General features: G+C 39.3%; 2 protein-coding genes across 8 annotated transcripts in view; both read right to left on the bottom strand.

The window, feature by feature from the left end:
- Positions 1 to 18,671, bottom strand: part of HTT (huntingtin) — an 86,199-nt gene extending 67,528 nt beyond the window's left edge. For 4 of the 5 annotated variants that reach the window (XR_015699589.1, XM_009471152.2, XM_087736006.1 and 1 more), the window contains exons 1-10: positions 18,310 to 18,671; positions 12,065 to 12,148; positions 11,513 to 11,633; positions 7,826 to 7,885; positions 5,948 to 6,027; positions 5,375 to 5,513; positions 4,986 to 5,127; positions 3,462 to 3,640; positions 2,730 to 2,934; positions 1,832 to 1,879 (exon numbers count right to left, since the gene is read on the bottom strand). Coding sequence is in view for 4 of the 5 variants with exons in the window: in XM_009471152.2 (XP_009469427.1) it covers positions 1,832 to 1,879; positions 2,730 to 2,934; positions 3,462 to 3,640; positions 4,986 to 5,127; positions 5,375 to 5,513; positions 5,948 to 6,027; positions 7,826 to 7,885; positions 11,513 to 11,633; positions 12,065 to 12,148; positions 18,310 to 18,410 (1,159 nt within the window). In the remaining variant the exon portion in view is untranslated. The remainder of the gene's footprint in view (positions 1 to 1,831; positions 1,880 to 2,729; positions 2,935 to 3,461; positions 3,641 to 4,985; positions 5,128 to 5,374; positions 5,514 to 5,947; positions 6,028 to 7,825; positions 7,886 to 11,512; positions 11,634 to 12,064; positions 12,149 to 18,309) is intronic. The other variant, XM_087736005.1, reaches the window with a different exon arrangement.
- A 908-nt stretch (positions 18,672 to 19,579) lies between these two features.
- The window catches only part of GRK4 (G protein-coupled receptor kinase 4), a 45,613-nt gene continuing 45,245 nt past the window's right edge, over positions 19,580 to 19,947 (bottom strand). For all 3 annotated transcript variants that reach the window (XR_015699758.1, XR_015699756.1, XR_015699757.1), the window contains one exon: positions 19,580 to 19,891. The gene's annotated coding sequence lies outside the window, so the exon portion shown is untranslated. The remainder of the gene's footprint in view (positions 19,892 to 19,947) is intronic.

The raw sequence follows: 19,947 nt of genomic DNA, 5'->3' as shown, positions 1-19,947 counted from the left end.
AGGATACTTTTCCACTATTTGGAAAAAAAAATTCAGTTAAGATGCACAACACAGGCTTTCATGTCAGAATGAGTTTTAAGTCTTTTTTGCAAACAATTTTCTGAAGCCGAAACATCAACAAACCAGCATAGGCCAGCTGCTCAAAACTGAAGTTGGTCTGAAGCAGTAAGACTGAAAAGACACGGAATATCTGAGTTCTGAGATTAGGGTCACAGATTTCTGTAGATCAGCCTCACTTTACACCCCTACGCACAAAGGAGCGTTACAGCTAGAGAAGTTTCACCCACGGCCAATAGCAGAAGCCTACTACTCTATATGGTACTAGACTGTCAAACAACGTCAAGTAGGAACTGTGACTAGGCTTGATTTTTCCCTCCTTTCTACAATGGAGAGCAGCAGGAAATGAACAATTCACAATTTGAAAGTAAACTTGTACAAAACAAAATCGTGAACAGATTTCTTCACATTTGTTTATGCCTTTTTTTAGACCACAAAATCTTCACACCACAATCTTGAAAGAGGACAGAAGCTGATAATTCATACATGTTTTCCCACTGAGTAAAGGAAAGGTTAGTGTTTTAACAAGTAGTTTAATTGAATTTCTAATACTATTAATACTTCAAAGTTACAGTGAAGACTACTAACAATTCAAAGTATCAAAATGATGATTTACCATTTTCCATTTAAAAGTGTCACAGGTTTTTATTCTGATTTGTTGCATTCTGGCTCACCTTTGGATGCTGCAGCAGTATCTACTTTCAGAACACCCTTTCTTTCACTCTTGTTGTTTCTAAACTAGAAGTTATCACTGCGTCTGTAAGCACTGTTTCATTCAGCTCTACCCACTATTTCACATTTAGGTATATTCTCAAAACACATGGTATATTCTTTAAGCATTATGAGATTCCTTGCGCACAAAAATGGGAGGACGTATTTGGAAAAAGTGTAAGCTAGTCACTGTAATGGTCTTTAAAGTTTGTATAATCTTATTTAAACTATTTTTCCTTGAAGTTTTTTTTTCAGTATTACACATTTCTCTGCTTACTATGCTTGCACTGACTGCACTGTACTCACACATAGTGCCACTGCAGTAGCAACAGTTTGCTCACCTAAAACAGGCGATGAAACTGTTGCACAGCTTTATCTAGAGTGATTCTAGTACTGATATGACTGGTTTTAAGCAAAGTGTACACTTATAACTAGATATGAAGTACTTTCATGCACAAACTGGGAGAAGAACACTTCAGAGCAAATTGTATTATTTAAAATCCTGCAAAATGAATTACTTACTGAAGAAAGAAATGAAAATATACACAGTAAGACACAAAATGAATAGCATTAATCATCAAGAACAGAAAAAGAAATAAAAAAGCATCGTATCAAAGCATGCAAACATACACATGCATTGGTGAAAGAAGAAGAAAAAAACCAGGCCTAACAAAAACAGGGAGGTTAACTATTTTGTAAGCTACATTAAAGGTTAAGTATTACCATCAAAAGGAAGAATGCCCTGTTCAGAGAGATTATTTTTAGATGTGCTCTTTAAAAGTAAAAAATTGCATCAATATTCATCACCGTAATTTTGCCAGTGAACTACAGCAAAAATAAGAATTATACTGCTTTGAATAATTTTAGAATATGTTGATTGCAATATCAGAAATTGCATCAGAATTCTTTTAAGATTTACAGTGATTAAGCTCAGCTAATAACAAAGGCAATTATGAATGAAGACCAAAGTTCAGCAAGACAATGAAATGGGGAGGGGGAAGAAAAAAAATCCGAAAAAATCAGAAAGGAATGCAATTAAAGATTTGTTTTTGAAAATAATCACCTTTATGCTTTCTCGCAAGAACAGGGCTGCATGAAGACCCCCCTCCAGCTGCAAATCACAGAAAGTAACACATCAGGGCAAAGACAGAGCTGCTGAAATCATGAAGGAATTCTAATAGCCACAAATGGGAAGGAAAAAAAAGCCCAAAGACGGGAAGAAATGGCAAACTCGTTGCTTTTGAAGTCCAAGTTTTTCGGATCGTTTGCCATCAAATGACTTTATTTTTCTATGCCACTTGTGCGAAGTTTGCTTTTAAAAAATATGCTCTAAATTTCACTGCTATGATTGCTTCCGGCTAATGAATTACCTTCTAATAGCAGCAATATTAGAATGATCTGTTAGTTCAACACAGAAGTCCTTATGGAAATCCAATCAGAGATTGATTCTTTTGAAACAGGTAAGCAGCAGTTAAGAGAATTTTAAGAACATGCACGTCACAGACAAGAACACTGATAGCTGATTTTAAAAGTTATGGATAAACTTAAGTCGTGCTTTAATTTCATGCTGGTTTTGGTATTCAGCAAAGAGCTATCAGTTAATATAAATTCTGATTAGATCAGCTTTTTATGAGTCACGTTTGTCAGATGCTTGGTGAGAAGAACATTAGTTTTGTGGGAAAAAAAGTCTGTCACCACCGTTAACTTGCTTTGTGTAACCAAAAAAACCCATCAACACAAACAGAAAAAAATACTGTTGAGTTTGCCACTACTGAATGAATGTATACCCACTTAAAGAAAGGAGGGAAAAAACCTTTAACTGTACCTGAGGGGAAAAAAAAAAAGTCATGCATAACTTTACACATTTCATTTTATCCTTCATACTTTTGGCTAACACTGAAAAGCAGAGCTGGTGATGTATATTCATCTCCTTTTACTCGAATTAAAAAAATACAGCTTACCTATAAGTTCCACTATGCTCCCACTGCGGCTCCTGCTAGCAGACTCATCTTTGGATACACTGACCTGTGCAATGCCCCCTGAAATGGTCAGGGCATGAAGAAGTTCAGGTGGTGGTGTTCTAAAGAGTTGTTGTAATAATTCTAAAGCTCCAGTCACAACATTATGGTCCTGATGCTGGGTGTAATGCAGAGTCAATTCGTAAACCTAAAATCCAGCAGAGTACTGGAGTAAGTCTTTATGAACACACAATATACTACATTTCTTCTCATATACCACATTAAATTTCAGTGATGCATTAAAAATGACTGACATTTGCTGTATCTAAGCTTCACCACAGTCTTCCAAGGGGGGGGGGGGGGGGGGGGAATCTCAATTAATTGTAGCCATTCAACTGCCTTTTTGGTAGAAGTCTGTTGTTTCTGTTTATTGTTATAGAAGGAGGAATCATATCAAAGAACACCATAATGATTATGAAGTTCTTTAGCTCCTTTGGAAACACCTAACAAGTACTGCTGATGCATTTTTCTGGGATTTCTGGTCATTAATAAACATTATTTATCTATAATTCCAGTCACTGGACCAACTATCATTTACCAAGATGAACAAGAATTCGAGAAAAGAATGCAAAATGCTCAACATCGAACTAGTGCTATATCACACTATGTGCAAGATTGATTTACTTTTCCTTCCAAATAGTACTCTTCAGGTTAAGGTTATTATTCATATTTTACCTGTATAAGTTGTTCTGGTGAAGGTGAAATCTCTGTTTCTTTTCTTGTTACACCAAAACTGCCTTTCAGGCTGGTATCCTTTACTTGTTGTTGCAATAAAGGTATGAGATACCTTAGTGTAAGTAAAACACCCAGAATTAAAAGAGTAGGATGATCATCTTCTACAGGAACCAACAAGCCTGGGGGCAGAAAAGCAGCAGCCAAATCACTTATTGACAGTTGTTAGTTTCAACACAAATGTTATTTCACATAGTCCATATAGCTTCTTAAAAAACAAACAAACAAACACACACAACAAAACCCCCACAAAACCTAGCAGCAACTTAAGAATACTTTCTAAATGTAGAAACATTTGAAAATATGCATTATTTAATATTCCTGACAACGATTTAAGCAATGTGGGAGAATGGTCAGAAGACTGTCTCACCTTCCTTGTTCCCTACCTCTTTTCGCTCAATAAAAACACACAAAAAAATTCTTTTTCATAATACCTGATGCTTTAACCAAGTGATCTAGACTCTCTTGCTTCCCTCAACTGCCTCCTCTCTCCATTTGGCAGCTTAATTAAGGCCAAACATAATTCTCTCCCACACACGTGTGCTACTATCCCAATGAATGACATTTACACTTCCGCTTCCTCCCTCAAGTATTGGGAACCTTGTTCCATACACCTACCTGCTAATCACAGAGTCAAACCCAAAATATATTAAGAACAAATATAAGTTATGTGAGAAAACAAGACGTCCTACCAAGTCAGGTAAGTCACTACAGGGCATCTGACTTTTTCACTGCTCCTAAAAGAAGCAAGGCTAACAGGATAATGCTTTATGTGTCTGTTGGTCTTCCTTACATCTCCTTTTGCAATACAGTCTACATAGTAGAGAACCCTTCATCAGTAACAAAACTGAGACAAAAGTTCCCACTACAGTCCAGACAAGTGTCTCATCATGAGTTGCAAAAAACCCCGAAGACCATACAAACTTCCCAGCTGAAGAAATATGGAAGCAATACCAGATGCAAAGTTGTGTGGTTTTAAATAAAAAAATTCCATTTCTGGTCTAAGTTACGTTTTCAACAAAGAATCTGCACAGTGGTACTTCTAAAAATGGTTACAGGGTATGTGTCCATGACCCAGAGAAGAGCAGCCATATCCTCCACCTCAGACCTGCTCCACTAACAACCAAGCTGCTGAACAATGCAAGTCTTCACAGACTCCCGAGCATGTTCTTCCAGAATCCCTAGATCTCCTCATTTTCCAACAGGCTACTTGCATCCCTAGCTTTGGCTGTTTCTTTTCATCGTTACTGAATTAGCATTGCAGCACACACAGCGATACAAATAGCTTTAGCCATATCTTCATCTAACTTAATACAAAACTGAGAAAGCATTAGCAGCGTACCTGGTAGTCTAAGTATCCTTCCGTTGCCTGAAAACCTCGCGCACATGAAAAGCGTCTTACATGGAAAAAACTGCATGTTACTTACACCTGAAGCAAATTTAATATTTTTTTTTCCTGAATCTTACCTAAAAGTACATTCAATAACCAGGCATAAAAATACTGCATTCTTCGCGAATGTTGACAGATGCTTACTGCTGATCCTGCCGCTGTTCGACGGATAGTAGGGGAACTGGATTTAAGATTAGCTATGAAAGCCTTCAATAAAACCTAGAAACAAAGATATCTTACTTAACTTTTTATAAGAAAGAAAAAGAGACAGAAGTGAATTACGAAGTCAGGTAATTATTTTTCATTCATTCAAAGCATTATTTAACATACATCAAAGCAAGGGCAACTTTTGCCTTAATTCAGACATACAGCTGTAACTGCTTGCTGCAACATCTGATTGATAATGCTGATAGCTTACTGTGCTTTGAGATACAACAGGGAGCACTAATAGGTTAAAGAAAGATACCTTAATCTCATTGTCGTTTGCAAAATTGCCAAACGCTGCCATGATTTTTGGTATTGCTGCAGCTAGTGTCTCTTGTACCGATTCTTCGGGTCTCTTACTTATTCGTGTTAGACAGGGCAAAAGGTTCACTAAGTACGGCCTAAGTACAGCAAAGGAGAAAAACTAATTTGAGATCAGAACAACTATACTCATCTAAACATTTTTAATTCATACTCAAATTCCGTGGTATTACTAAATCATAAAAAATGCACCTGTTAGCTACATAGAACGTAGACAAAAAAGACAATAATAGTCTTCTGAATACAATTTGCAAAGAGAAGAATACACTTTAAAAAAACACAAGTCATTGTTTTCACAAGTGTTTTCCCCCTCTTCCCCCAGAGTCATGTACAGCACAGAACTAAAACTCCACTAAAAGAAAACCAGCTAATCAAATAAAGCTATTTCGGAGAGAATAACGTGATAGGAATTCTTCCAACCTCCCAATTATAAAACTTGAGAACACTAACATTTTGTTAACATCTATATTTCGTTAACAGTTCTTTGGAAAGTTCATTACCAGGATGTGTTTACCTGCATTTTTGAGGCCGAACTAGATGGGCAAGCTCAGCAAATCTCCAGAGTGCAGCACGTAGACTTCTGGAAGCACCGTTCTAGGCAGAGTATATAATTGTTACATTTCATCAAGCAAAACCATTTCCTAAAAAATACCTATAATATACAATAGTATACAATTTCATACCATTTTACTTAAACAGATAAAAACATAAGGTGTCTGGAAGCCATAAATTTCCTTTAGCCAAAAGGAAGTCAAGTCAGCTTTGTGACTGCCTTAATTTTTCTAGCTGGTATTAGGAATTTTCCGAGTGACCCAAAAGGAATAATAAGGAACACCAAGAGAGAGAAGGAAATGTCTGAGATCTCCACTCTGCTGAAATCAGCTTAAAATACCACAGAGAAAGTCATCAACCAACAAAGAAACACTGATGATATGAGACTCTAAAAATCACTGGAACACTTGCAGAGATATAAATGCAGCATAAAATTTACAGCAGTGGAGATATGCAAATAAATAATGTTCAGCTCCTGAGCACACACACAAAAAATCCATGTACTGATCTGTATCACTTCATAATGGCTTGCATGCTGAAGTTTAGTATCTATTTGTTTGTATTGACACCTTCAGTTGAGCACCTGACTTGAGCCAGAATGCCTTCAGACCCAGTGTCTAAGGATATAGTAAAGCTCCTTAATACCGTTGGAAATACAGAAAACTATGGAAGTCAATAGATGTCTAGGAGAAACTGTGTACCTAATGTAGTTCGAATCTAATCAAAATGCTTCTCAAATCAAGTCCCTCTGAAGACAGAGCTGAGATGTTTAGGAACTGTCACTTCTTTCATATTTTCTTTAGCTAGTATATCAAAGGCTCAGGGTCTTGTTAGCATGACAAGTAAAAAAACTTGCATCTGAATTACAAAATGTGCATTTTTCAGGTTCAGAGCCAAACAACAGATTGGCACGGCTCCTAAAGTAATCCAGCTGATGCACAAACAAAATTCTGCCTGCTGGGTGCTTGCATGACATTAAGGTACAACAATACAGTAAGTTATTCATAGAGGGCCTACAGGTAGTCCACATCTGACAAAAGAAAAGCTCTCCACATTGGTTTTGTTATTTATTTTATTTTCTAGAGTCCTATCATTCCCAAAGAAATGTAAAGAAAGGAGTAGCATTACTGTCTGACAAATAACACCCATATTTTCTCTCTATACAAGCCTTGCTGTATGTTTATAGATGCAAGAGACATGATTTCAGTGATAGTGTCCTGAACACAGCATTTTTCTTTTGTAGTCATATACTTTAAAAAGGCTATTAGTAAAATTCTTCCCGTGGACAAAGTTAAATTGTGACTTTTGATGCGGAGAGAGATGCTTCAGTATTTTTACCTATGCTTCTTACAGAAGCAGAGAGTACACATCACACATTCACAAAACAAAGTAGTTAAAACTTGTATCAGGTCACTTCAGGTCTTAATAAAATGATTCCTCCAAGAAGTTATGTCAAATTAAGAATGTCAACTGTCCTCCAGCTACTTTTCACCACCGTTTTGCTTGAGGTTATTCTTTCCAGCTCAGTTGGTGGAGCAAACATCATGAATATACCTTATTCATTTGGGTGCAGAGTCACTAAGGTTAACTCGGACTGCTGTTCACACCAAATGCTCACACATTTTCTGCCAGATAAGCTTTCAGGAGTGGTTAGATCTAAACAATGGGGCCAATAGCGAGGAACCGGGTAGAATAAACAGTCACAGATCCTTCCAAAGTGAAGCTTTGACCTTGATCTTAGAAGACATACACTATTTATTTACACTAATGCCACATTCCAATATACTAAAACACTTACTAAATACCATATTTCAAAAGGACATGAAAGTAAGAAACTCACCTTTTTAATCTCTTTATACAGTTCTAATTGTAACCTAGGAAGATTGGAATCCATCAAGGCCTGCAATAAAACGCATCGAGAACATACTGTATCAGAGGGGAGGCCCTTTACAGGAATAAAGTTACACTTGCAATAAAACAGCTTCAAAAAAGGGACAGACATATCTATCTATCCCTATATTTGATGTATAGCCAGGAAAGTGCTAAATACTGGAGAGACACCTTTATCTTTCACACAAACACAAAACAAATGTGGACAAATTCCACAAACTCTAACAGTTATTTGCAGTTAATATTGACTGCTTTACCCATTCTACCTAAAAAAGGCCATATGGGATCAGACTACAAGCAGAGCCAACCTAATGTGCTTTTTGGCAATCGCCAGGAATAGATGCTCATGAATAGAACATTAAAACACAAAAATAGTATTCACAAGCAGTGAGAGGTATTCCCTGCTATACATCCCCAGCATCAAGTAGCCTCCTACTGTTTCTCAAACCGAGGCTATATTTGTACCATTACCTTTAACAGCCCTTGAAAAACCCTTCTTTCGTGAATTAGCCTATTTTCTGCATCCATTTATTACAAGGTGTTCTGGACACCAGAAGTATTGCATCCCAGGATCTAATCAAGCATAGTGCGACAGAGCATACATTGTAGTTTGAACCTGCAGTCTGGGAAAGTAAGCACCAAGAAGTAGTAATTTCCTGTTCACCTCAACTTGATCATTCTTCCTCCATCTTTAAAATGGCAGAGAAGAAAAAAATATGAATACAGTTCCACTATATATAATCTCTTCCTGCAGAATATTTTGTATACATACGATTACCCTTTCTCTTCCATTTTTTTCCTAGTGCACACTACTATTTATGAACATTTCCACCACCACTTCCCCAGATGAAATGAGAGCTTTGTACAATGTGCAAGTGCCTACATTATGTACTTATACAGTGCTATAACGTTTAGTATTTCATTCTTTATTCCTTGCCCAATGATTTAATAATTTCTGATTTTCTATCTGCCGCCTTGACCACCAACCATTAAGCTCGCATCTTCACAGGATTACTCTTACATGGCACATGCTGATGTAGAGGCCACAACTGCTTACACATGGTCAGCGAAGTGCCTGTGGCTCCTCCAGAACATGATTCCCCTAGCCTAAAACTGTATGCCCCAAAACTTCATTCCCCCCAACTATACCAGTCATTATAATAAAATGGTATTACCTTCCCCAGAAAAATATTACCTGGCTTGTATCTTTATTTTTCATAAGCACTCCAAATATTACCTGCAGGAGCCTAGATGACAGTAGATATAGATAGATCTCACTTACTTCACAAAACTTAATTTTTATGGCAAGTTCATTGCCCCTGTATATAAGGATATCAAGCAACACAAAAAGGCAGCAGCTACTATTTTGGCTTCAAGGGTAAGCTGTCCTTACAACACGCTCAACTGGAGCAACTCTCTTTACTAGTGTATACCTGTATTTTTATCAGGCTAGAATCTAAAGTCATCCCAATCACAAAAAATTATAAGCACAGTCAACTCTAGATTACTAGAAATAATAAATCCCAATTACTGAGACCAACTGTACTCCAATCTGTGTGAACAGTCCCACCAGTATCACTAGCACAGGAAATACTACACCATCGTACATCTGCTTCAGAAACAATACAGCTTCAGTAACACCTTACCCACAGAAACCTGGTAACTCCCAGCCTGGTATTTTTCTTTTAAATAAAGGTATTTAAACTTTGAGCCATTTAGGCTGTCTGTGAGGTCCTGACAGGTTAAGTGTAGTGATAATTAAAGATGGCCTACAGACGGTTTATCTAAACTTATTTGCTGTTTCACTTTACAGCCTTGTCTACACAGAAGTGGTAGCATTTTAATTATACTAATGAGTATAAACTCCAGACAAATGCACAGTTACACAAGTCATGCTTACATCTATATTCTTATATGTAAAGAGAGAAAATATAAAGCATCTTTCTAGCAACAGAATCGGTCTCTAAAATGCCTGAGGTACTAAAAAAGCTGAACATTGACTAACACGCAAGCTTAGGGGCCCAATGCCTCTGTTCCACTCCTCACAAGCATCACTGCTACTTGCACAATGAAAAATAAAACTGCACATCTTTTTGTCTCTGCATTTATACACAAGAGAGCGTCTGCCTGAAGACTAAGCTGCTTCCACGCAGCATAAAACATAGAAACAGAATACAAACTATGACGAGCTTCAATAACAGTCTGATACATCCTTGTGGTTGGAATATCACAACTATGACTATTTCATAGCCACAACCAACTGGCAAGCTTAGTGACTGATAGAAGACTCCATCATTTAAAGTCACATTAATCTTTAAAACAAAAACTACTATACAAAGACTGGAGGGGAGACAAGTTTTTCAAGTTACCTTGAAACATGCCAGAAAGCAACAAATAGATCAGTGAATTAAAGAGGTCAATTTTATACCAAGCCTACAGAAGTGTGTGGTGAAAAGAAGGAAAAAAAGTTTGCGTTCTTTAGAACTGTTTCAGAGCATCTTTTAAAGCAAATTGAGTTACATAATGGCATATGCATTTCATAGAGTGCTAAACTCCTGCAAATGGAAAAACATTTAAACCAGAACGAATAGAGCAAAGTGCTACAGGGCATAACAAAAAAAGCAAAAGACACTTGCACTTCATCATTCCCTATCATTATGGAATACACTACATAATCAATAAGCTTTCTCCATACAACTTTCAGCCACAAGCTCAACCTCCAAATCTTAACTCATTCAGATATCAAACAAATAGAACTTAACTGAGAGAAATCCCTGCAGAAATATGAATGTTTTGTTTGCTTGCTTCTACACACCCCTTCGTGCTAAAGAAAATTATTATTTGCATATTTCTAAAGCACTTAAACTTTGCACGAGCTAGATTAATTATGCAGGTACATTACATTGACTCAAAGGTCAAGTATTTCAGAAAACAGGAAAAGAAAAGAAAAAAGGCAGGTGAAAGTAAACCTGTTCTGGAAGCAGCAGCCAGCTCACAGCAATTACTTAAGAGATTCATTTTAAGATACTTCGAATCAAGATTTAGACCTTGCCTGACCTCATATGAATGCCTGCCCACTGTGCTCCAACAAGCCCTTCATTCTGGATCACAGTAGGGTAATAAACAGTCTCTGGAACACCGTATTTATCCTAATTATTGCCTAAAAGCTCCTCCTCCAAGTCTCACACTACCTGAATTATAGCCTATTACTAGTTTGGAATGAAAAGCCAGTACATCTTTCAGTCAGCTTTTTAATAATATTTTACCTTTCCTCATGTTAAGTGTCCTTATGTTATGGAACAATAATAAGAATATGCCTTCCATATAACAAGATGATTTTAGAAAAGCCCACATTCTTGTTTTGGTTAACTTGAAGAGAACAAAGTTAATGAACAACTGAAGAAAAGAATAGATTAGAACAATGAATGACTGAAAACAAGTTAAACATCTTGATCTGGGCATAAAAAGGTCTCCTAAGAGCACATACAGAATTCAGTAAAGAAGCTTACTTAACCTCTTACGTTATGAGAAATTATTAACAATAAGAAAAGCAACTAAAACCATCAGTGTGAACTCATACAGGACACTGCATCAAGAAGAGGTAAAATCTGGTAGTACAGTATATAAAAGTTCTTACTTTAATAACTTTATTAAGGCATTCATCAGCAACCATCCGGACATCAGATTCTGCATCCTCACTGCAGAGGAGAAAGAGTTCCATAGCAATCCCCAGCAGTTTCTGAAATTCTGGAGAATTTCTAAATAAAGAAACATTAGAAAATTACAATGTGCACTATGAAAAGCAAACACCAATGCTGTTTTTGAGGTTTCAGAATCCAACTACACATATATTATACACAGTTATACAAGAGAAGACGACATTCAGTGGATTAAAGCACTTCATTAGGAGTTGGGAGATCATTTCCCTGCTCTTCCCTACATAATCTGGCAAGGTATTTGACCTCTTTGCCTCAGTTTCTCTGTCTGAAGTAGAAGAATAATGCCTACTCTACCAACACTTAAACAAAATTACTACTTAGATTTTCGGTTGGTAAAAAAAGAGAGTGCCATTTCAGATTTAAACAGAAGTTGAGCATTTAAAATTAACAATTATCAGGAAGCCTCCAAATAATTAACACTCCAAAGTAGCTATTCATATTAATGCAATAAATTAAAGACATTGTCTTACCTTAAAGACTGAGCAACTATGTTTTCACATATTGTTAGGCAATGATTCACTCGATCTTTCTTGGTAGTTGAAAGTTCTTTCTTTCTAAGAGAAGAACACAATGATAATGAGTCTGAGACAAGACTTCAGAAGTGAGCAGTGACCATTTAAACACTCTTGCTAGAGCAGTGTCTAATGATTATACAAGAAAAAGATGCACTCTGCTGGTCATTATATAAACAGTTGTATGCCAACTACCTGTAGTCCCAGGACTTCATACACTAACTACTGCTGAGAGCATGCAGGCACACAAGCAAAGGACAGGATACAAACTTAGAAAAAGAATGAACCACTTAACAGGGAATATCATACTATTCCATAACTTTCACTGAAAAAATATTTGGGAAACAAAACTGAAGAATGAAGAGAAGTAAAGGGAAAGGAAGGAAAAAGCAGAGCAGACCTAGAACAAAGCTGAAATAAAGAAACGGATAGAAAGAAAAAAAAACAAAACAACAAAAAGGTTGGGGAAAATAAGCCATGAGAACAAGTCTTGCAAACCTAAAAATACCACTTTTAAAGAGATCTTCCTCACACATAATATCACCTTAGACTTTTTTTTTTGTCTGGCAAGTTCTTGAAACTTAGAGTTCTATTAAATCCACCATTTTGTATTTGAACTGGAAAGGATGTTAAGGCAATCCTATCATATACCACATTCCTCCAAATGGTTTTGTAATTATAAAAATAGCGAAGCTCTATAAACAGTCTATGCCCATCAAGAATAACGTCCCTATAGTAACACTTGGTATAATCCAAGAAAGGCCAAGCTTAGTCAACTCGCAGCAAATGAGTGTAAAACCAAGAGAATAAAATTCACAGAATCAAAGAATGCAGATCGACAAGTAATGCAGAGCACAATATGAAAAGCTTCTACTTTGCAAAATTTGTCTAACATTCACTTCAACATGATATAAACTCCTATAACCCTTTACAGCTGACTCTAGAACAGAAACTTCTTCCCTGCTCCACCCCCAACAAAGGAAATGAAAAAAGAGAGTCAGAGAAATTCACAACTATGACTGTGAAATTTTACTTCATTGTATGCACTGTCTCCTACTCTTAACTTTACTGACACAGAATCACTTCTAAAAAAGCAGACATTACTTTTAAATAATTAACCAGTAGCAATACTGAAGTCAAACTGCACACCCAAAGGTACCTCTCCTGGGTCTGTTTCACAAGGAGGTACCCGCTTCTTCACTCATGTTCACAGATAATCTTCCCTTTTGTTTTCCAAGCGAAAATTGATCGTCTCTATTTTTAGCATTTAATTTTCTGTCTTAGCAAAAATAGCAAAACCATCAAACAGCAAAAGTGTTTCTGAACCAGAAGCTGGAAAACTATGCGAACAGCCTTGAGATACATTAATATAGTTAACACATTAAGGACCAACAGCAAGTAGCCAATAAGCACATTAAATTAAGCTAACTCAAAATACACAGTTAGACAAAAATTTTGAAGAATTAAGCTGTAATGTTTAAGAGCTTTAGTTCAAATAGTAATATGTTTTTTGAAAAAAGTAGTTCTTTGCAAGTACCCCGTCCTTTTTCTTCTGTCAGGTTGGAGGTGGGGGGTAGAAAAGTGTTCGCTCCCAAGATTTCAGTTTTTCTCCCAAGGATCTTCTCATCTCACTCCAGAAATGCTTTCCCTTTTTAAAAGTTTAAGGAATAGTTCTGAACAAAGCCATTTTTTTTCCATTATAATTTGCCAGTATTTTGTTTAGGTAAACTTCAGCGTTCCTCAAAGAGGATCTCTTCTTTGGCTTATGTTTTTAAGCAACTGGCAGAATATGAGCAGCCAATCTGAACTTGATCAAGACGTACAACGTCTCTCTCTCTATCTTGAAAAAGCACCACAGAGTCTTTAACAGCACTTTCAGATCACCTCTAACAAAACAGCAAATACTTCCTAAAAGGTCCAACTGATTTTGTAATTTAAGTACCATTGATGTGAACAGGCACCTAAGAAACCAAATAAATAATTTCAACTTCTGTGATAATTTTACCTAGCAGTGCCCACATCTCTTATGAGCACCATAGTCAGTACGCATTCAACCCAAGAATAGAACGAACACGTCTGAACTTGCCCATAAGCTCACTATTTCAGATACAAAACACATTAAAGATATTGCTGAATGAGACTGCTTTCAGAATAAAGTTCTTCATTATCTATACATAATATAGCCCTGAGCAAGACAGGCAGTAGTGTTCAATGCTACTCAGACTAGTACAGATCAATCTCTTCAGCAGATTGCTGTAAACAGAGAGCCCACCTAACACAGATTCTAACACCTCACTGAAACAAATAACTTAAAAAACTAAAAAAGGCCTGAAGGGAGAAAATTTAATGTGAATGCATATAGGTAACAAGTTACCATTTAAACTGAAATAGCAGAAACTAGAGGTGAAGCCTAACTATCAGTTACTATCCAAAGGGAAAGAAGAACAAACATTCGACCCAGTTTGCTGTAAGGAGTTTTTCATGTGCCATTTGGTTATTCAACTTCCAAAAAATCAGCCTTTGAAGGAATGAAAGAAAAGGTGGAAGTCAAACGCTTAATGTACATAGTGCGCGCACACACACACACACGTTTTCTGTGCCCAGAGAGAGAAGGATAACAGAATAGTATCTGGAGACAGAACACATGATTTTTTATTAGAAAACAAACAAACAACTTTATTCAGAAGTATTATCAAGTCCTGAGGCAAACTGCTGATGAGCATACCCAGGGGACAACAGCAGCATCACGTATTTCTTAGAAGAGAGCTGAAGTAGCAAGCCCCAAGTGTAAGGTCATTTCAGTTTGATGAATAACAGAAGGCAGGAGATACTGGAAGTATCAGTTAGCTACAGGAAAGCTTCATCTCACAGGCAGAGGAGTTTCATCTTCTGCATGCTTCTACAGACAATCTCTAGCCAAGAAAATTGATAAACAAAATAAGAAAACCAGCAAGCCCAGATAATTTTGCACTCCAAGTCCTGGTGAGCTGGCTACGAACAGATGCAGCTCACCAATGCTAATTTCTATTGGGCCTTGGAATTAAGGAGGTTTGTAAAAAGAGTACAGAAGCTTTACAGCTGAACCAGCCTTAAGAAAAAGGGCCAAGCCAAACAGCTTGACACTAATCTTGAGAAAAGTATGGGAAACTCAAAAGAAATTCTATTAACAACAAACAAATATCAGTGGATTAAGAAATAAACTAAGCTCAAATATGGTGGACACTTCTGACAATGTGTAGTAACACAGATAATGATGGATAGTCAAATGAAGTAGAACAGGTCTACAATGACAAACAATTAGAATAATTAAATATTAGAACAAGTTAACATGAGAAAAGGTGAAGAATCCACCTTTGGATTAATCAAATCAAAGCTAAATATTTTTCCAGAAGAAACATTAGCAAGTCATTCTTTCAACTCACTGATAAGAGGTAAAAATGAATAAAGCGTAAAATATAGGATGTTGTATGACAGCCCATCTGCTTTTTAGTTTCACTGAGTGAAAACTCTGAATTTTTACATCATACTAATCAAATTTTAAGTTAGCGGGAGCTTTGTAATACAAAACAAAACATTCAACTCCAATGAAAATTTAAGGGTCTGAAAAAGATGAAAATACATATGGAAGAAAATAAGGTGCCTCAGCAGAAGCACTATGATGACAGAGAGCTCAGCCTAAGTTTTCATAGAAGGAAAAAAAAAAAACAACAAAACAAACAAACAAAAAAAACCCAGCAAGAGATAAGAGAGGGGGCCAGAAACTGACATCTGACTGTAATGCATAATAAAAGCATAACACATGATTATTGCTGATTAAAGCCTCTCGAAACAAAAAAGCTCTTAGCTTCTTGGTAAAAGCTTGAATTCAATTAATATTTTAATAAAAAAAGTAAAGCCAGAATATCAGTTTTAGCAAGAGTTCAGAAGTCATTGTCTTACAATAAAGTGAAGAAAAACTTCAATACATGTTGTGCAAACAATTAAGTCTTCTCTATCCCAATCTCTGATCTTAAAACATAGCAGGAGACAGACAGGCCTTAGTAGGACTCATTCACTAGCCAGATGTAGAATGCTCAGTTTCTACCAAAAATATTTAAAAGGCCATTTCTGCTTACTCCAATAGGTAAGAATTTTTTTTATGATTATTTTTCATCATGCAGATGTAACGTTGTGTTATTGTAATTTAAAGTAGCTTAGTTTAGGAGGGGGAAAAAAAAAAGTAGAGGCGAGCAGTTAGTTTTACTTTTACTGTAGCAAAAAAAGTCCAACAAAAAAAATGTCTAACACTACCTGTAATAATGAGATCACTATAACTCAAGGAATGACAGCTTCTCCCTTGTCTAATTTAGGCAACAGAACAACTTTGATCTAATGGACAATGTCAAATAGATATCTAATGAAACAGTTAAAGAGCAAACCAGTAGCATTTATGCTATGACGTTCATCAATTAATTTATTCTTTCATTACTGATGGGTAAGCTTGCATCCTTTTACAACGGTAAACAGATAGAACAGTAGGAAGTTACCACACAGAACTACAAAATATTTAAATGCCATTTGTAGAGAACCACAATGAAGATGAACACCTCTCCCCAAACACAAGGAAAACACTGAGGCACTTTTCCTTTCCAGTCCATTACAAACAGGAAAAAATAAATAAAAATATATATATATATATATATATATACAGACAGTATTGTGAATTACATTCAAGATGTCACCCGGTATTTCATGAAAAGTTTTGGAAACTTCAGCAAAGACTACCACAATATCTTTGCATAGGCTTTTATGAGGCTTAGTGCTGTTACTTAATTTGTATAGCTCCTGGAGGCATGCAATACCACCAGCTTTCTGAAAACATACAGCCTATTTTTAAACACAAAACAAAGTCAGCAAGGACAACTACAACCCTAATTTTTTAATGTTTTGAGCTAAGTGCCTAAATTCAGACCCCCAAATCAAGTATAACATCCCTCAGCAAGCATCACAAATAATTTTCAGGACTTTCTCTTGAAATACCATGACCTATCTCTTCAGTAACTTTCTAGACAGATTTTTTTCAACTACACATAGGAAAGATTAGAAATACATGGCCATCTATCCTCCATGTCACACAAAGTACTAGCACAAAAAACGCACATAACAGAACAATTAGTCCCTGTGGACCACTAAGGCATGTAAAAAAAACTAGCTCATGAAGAAGTGAGTTTTTTTCATCTATTATGCCCCAAAGTGTGAAAATGCATTGAGATTGTTTGAGACAACACTCTCCAAACAGTATCAACCATAATTTAGTTGGCATCCATATCAGAATATACTGTGGGAGCAGGTGGCCAAGCGCCCAGCTCCACTGCTTAACATCCTCTGCCAAAACACTGTGCAACTGCCAATTTAGAAGTTACCTGCTTCTCAACCCTTCTGCTTCGCCTGTCTCCCCAATAGCTGGAGAAAAAGCAATAACGTGACTCGGCTGTAAAAATCTTAGTATCTCTTCGCCTGCTCAATAAAAGTTATTTTTAGAGGATGCAAATGTAAGGGGCAGCACTGTGGTCCTGAACAGCTCCTGGCCCCTACCCTCCAGTAATGCCTCCCAGTGAGAAACCTCAAGATCACACAGATACAATGCATTTGCCCCTAATGTTTAAGAAAGCCAAAGGGTATCAGAAACATTTAAACTAATTCCTCTGAGGTCTCCGCACAGCAAGCCACAGCACAAGGCTTTAAACGAAGTTTGTCATAAAGAAACATCCACATCAACTCCTCCCAGATACATCGGAGCTCAGACTTTATCAGGCTTAGTGCTTTAAGTTATGCTTAGGGTTTTTTTGCCTTTTTTCCAGCAGCGTGTTAGCTGAAGACAAGGTTTTACTTCCTAGAACCAGCCTGTGAAACCCATATAGCGTTCTTGTACCTCCCCCCGTTCATTACCCATTCTGCTGTATTTTTAAATGTGCTTGCCCAGAAAGTTACTCCTAGCTTAAACTTCAATAGAGAGCGGGCAGCACTCCCAGACACGTCCACAGGAGCAGCCTCCTGCCAAGGGCCGGGAAGCAGCCCGGGACTAGCTCCTGCGGGGACTGCCCGCCGCCCCTCAGGCTGTCAGCGGTCGCGGGGCTCGGCGGGGCGGCCTCCCGGCGGGGCAGGGCAAGGAGCCGCCGAAGCGCTTCGGGAGCCCTCCCAGCCCCCGGGTGCGGGTCACTCACGGTCTCTGGAGCGGCTCCTCGGGGATGGCAGCCGGACCCTGCTGCTGCTGGAAGGAGCGTAACGACTCGAAGGCCTTCATCAGCTTCTCCATGGTGGCCATGTCTGCTCCACCCGCGCCGGCGGTACCGACCCGCCGCTCCTCCCCGCCCTCTCACGGGCGCCCGGCAGCGGCCGCCTTCCTCCTCGCGGGCCCGACTCTTCTTCTTCCTCTCCTCCTGCTGCTCCCGGACTCGCTCTCTCCCGCTGAGGCCGGCCGAGGCGCCGCCGCCGCCCGCTCACGCCGCGCCGCCCCTCACTGCCGCAATGAATGAGGGAGAGGCCGCAGGGGGCCGCGAGCGCTCCCCAGCCGCCCCGCCGCCATCTTTAATCCGTCCCATCAGCCCCCGCGCCGCGGCCCCGCCCCCGCCCCTTCCCGGGCTGCCCCGCCCACCTCGGGGCACGGGCCCAGCCCCGCGCTCAGCCGCGCCCAGCGCGCATGCGCGCACCGCAACCACCGCCCTGCTGTCACGCGCATCCGTACGTACATACACACACCGGCACGCGGGCTAGGTAGGGGGCGGGGCAGCAGTGAGAGCGACAAGCTCTCCGCCCAATCAGAAAGAGGGCTGCGCCCCTTCCCGAATGTGGCGAGGACCAAGGGCGCCCCACCACCCTCCCCCGCGCGGCTGAGCGGGGCGGGGTGCCGGGTCCTAGAGCCCGCCCGCCGGAGTCCCCGCCGCACAGACGGACCGCGCGCCGCCATCGCTCCGGGGGCGCGGCGGGGAGAGCGGCCCTGGCAGGGGGAGCCCCGCTGCCCGCCTCGGCCCCGCGCCTGGCAGCGCTTCCTTCCCCTTCCCCGGCAGCGAGGCGGCAGCAGAGAACCTGGGAGCGCCGAAGCGGGCCGCAGGCCGTCCCCGTCAGCCGGCGCCACCCCCGGCAGGGCCGCGGCTGCCGCTCCGCCTGGCTGTGCAGCGGCAGGGACCCCGCGGCTCCCCCCGCCTCGCACGCAGGTGCCGGCCCGGGGCGCTGCCGCCGTTGCGGCTTCGGTTTCGGCTGGGTGGCGAAAAGAGGCAACACTTACGGGAACGGGGCGCTTCCCCCCGGCGCGGTGCCCGCCCGCCTCGGCGCTCCTCTCCTCATCCCGGGCGTGCTTCACCGGAGGGTGCTTTCTCCACCCTTAAAGCACATATTAAACATAAACAAGAGAGTATACAATATTTAAATCATTGGTTCTATTACGAAGCACTTAATAAAAAAAAACCACTATTGTGAACTTCCCAATTATAACCACTGCTTTTAACATACCTAGTTGCTGATACACACTTTAAAAGACAGCTGATAAGAACTGGCACTTCAGCTTGTACCTCAAACACATGAAATTGTTTCTAGAAATGGAAACGGGGAACATTTCTTGGAACTTCTAAGACTTCCCAGTAATGACTTAATATGCAGCTTGGCTATTGCTAGCAGGGACGGGCAAAAGAAGCAAAGCTCATTTCTTCAGACGTTCGGGCCAACGTAGGTCACGACGGAACCACCTTGCGGATCACATTCTTGCCAAATATTCAGTGAAAGAGTGCTCTGCCAGCTAACCTCATTGGCCTGTTAATAAAAGACAATGAACCATTTGAAACATTCTTCTGGAAGTAAACCTATCT

This window comes from Nipponia nippon, unplaced genomic scaffold (genome assembly GCF_047370975.1).
Source record: "Nipponia nippon isolate SJK-2023a ecotype South Korea unplaced genomic scaffold, ASM4737097v1 scaffold_6, whole genome shotgun sequence".
Lineage (NCBI taxonomy): Eukaryota > Metazoa > Chordata > Aves > Pelecaniformes > Threskiornithidae > Nipponia > Nipponia nippon.
Note: the sequence above shows the minus strand (reverse complement) of the source record. Positions and strands in the feature narration are given on the sequence as shown.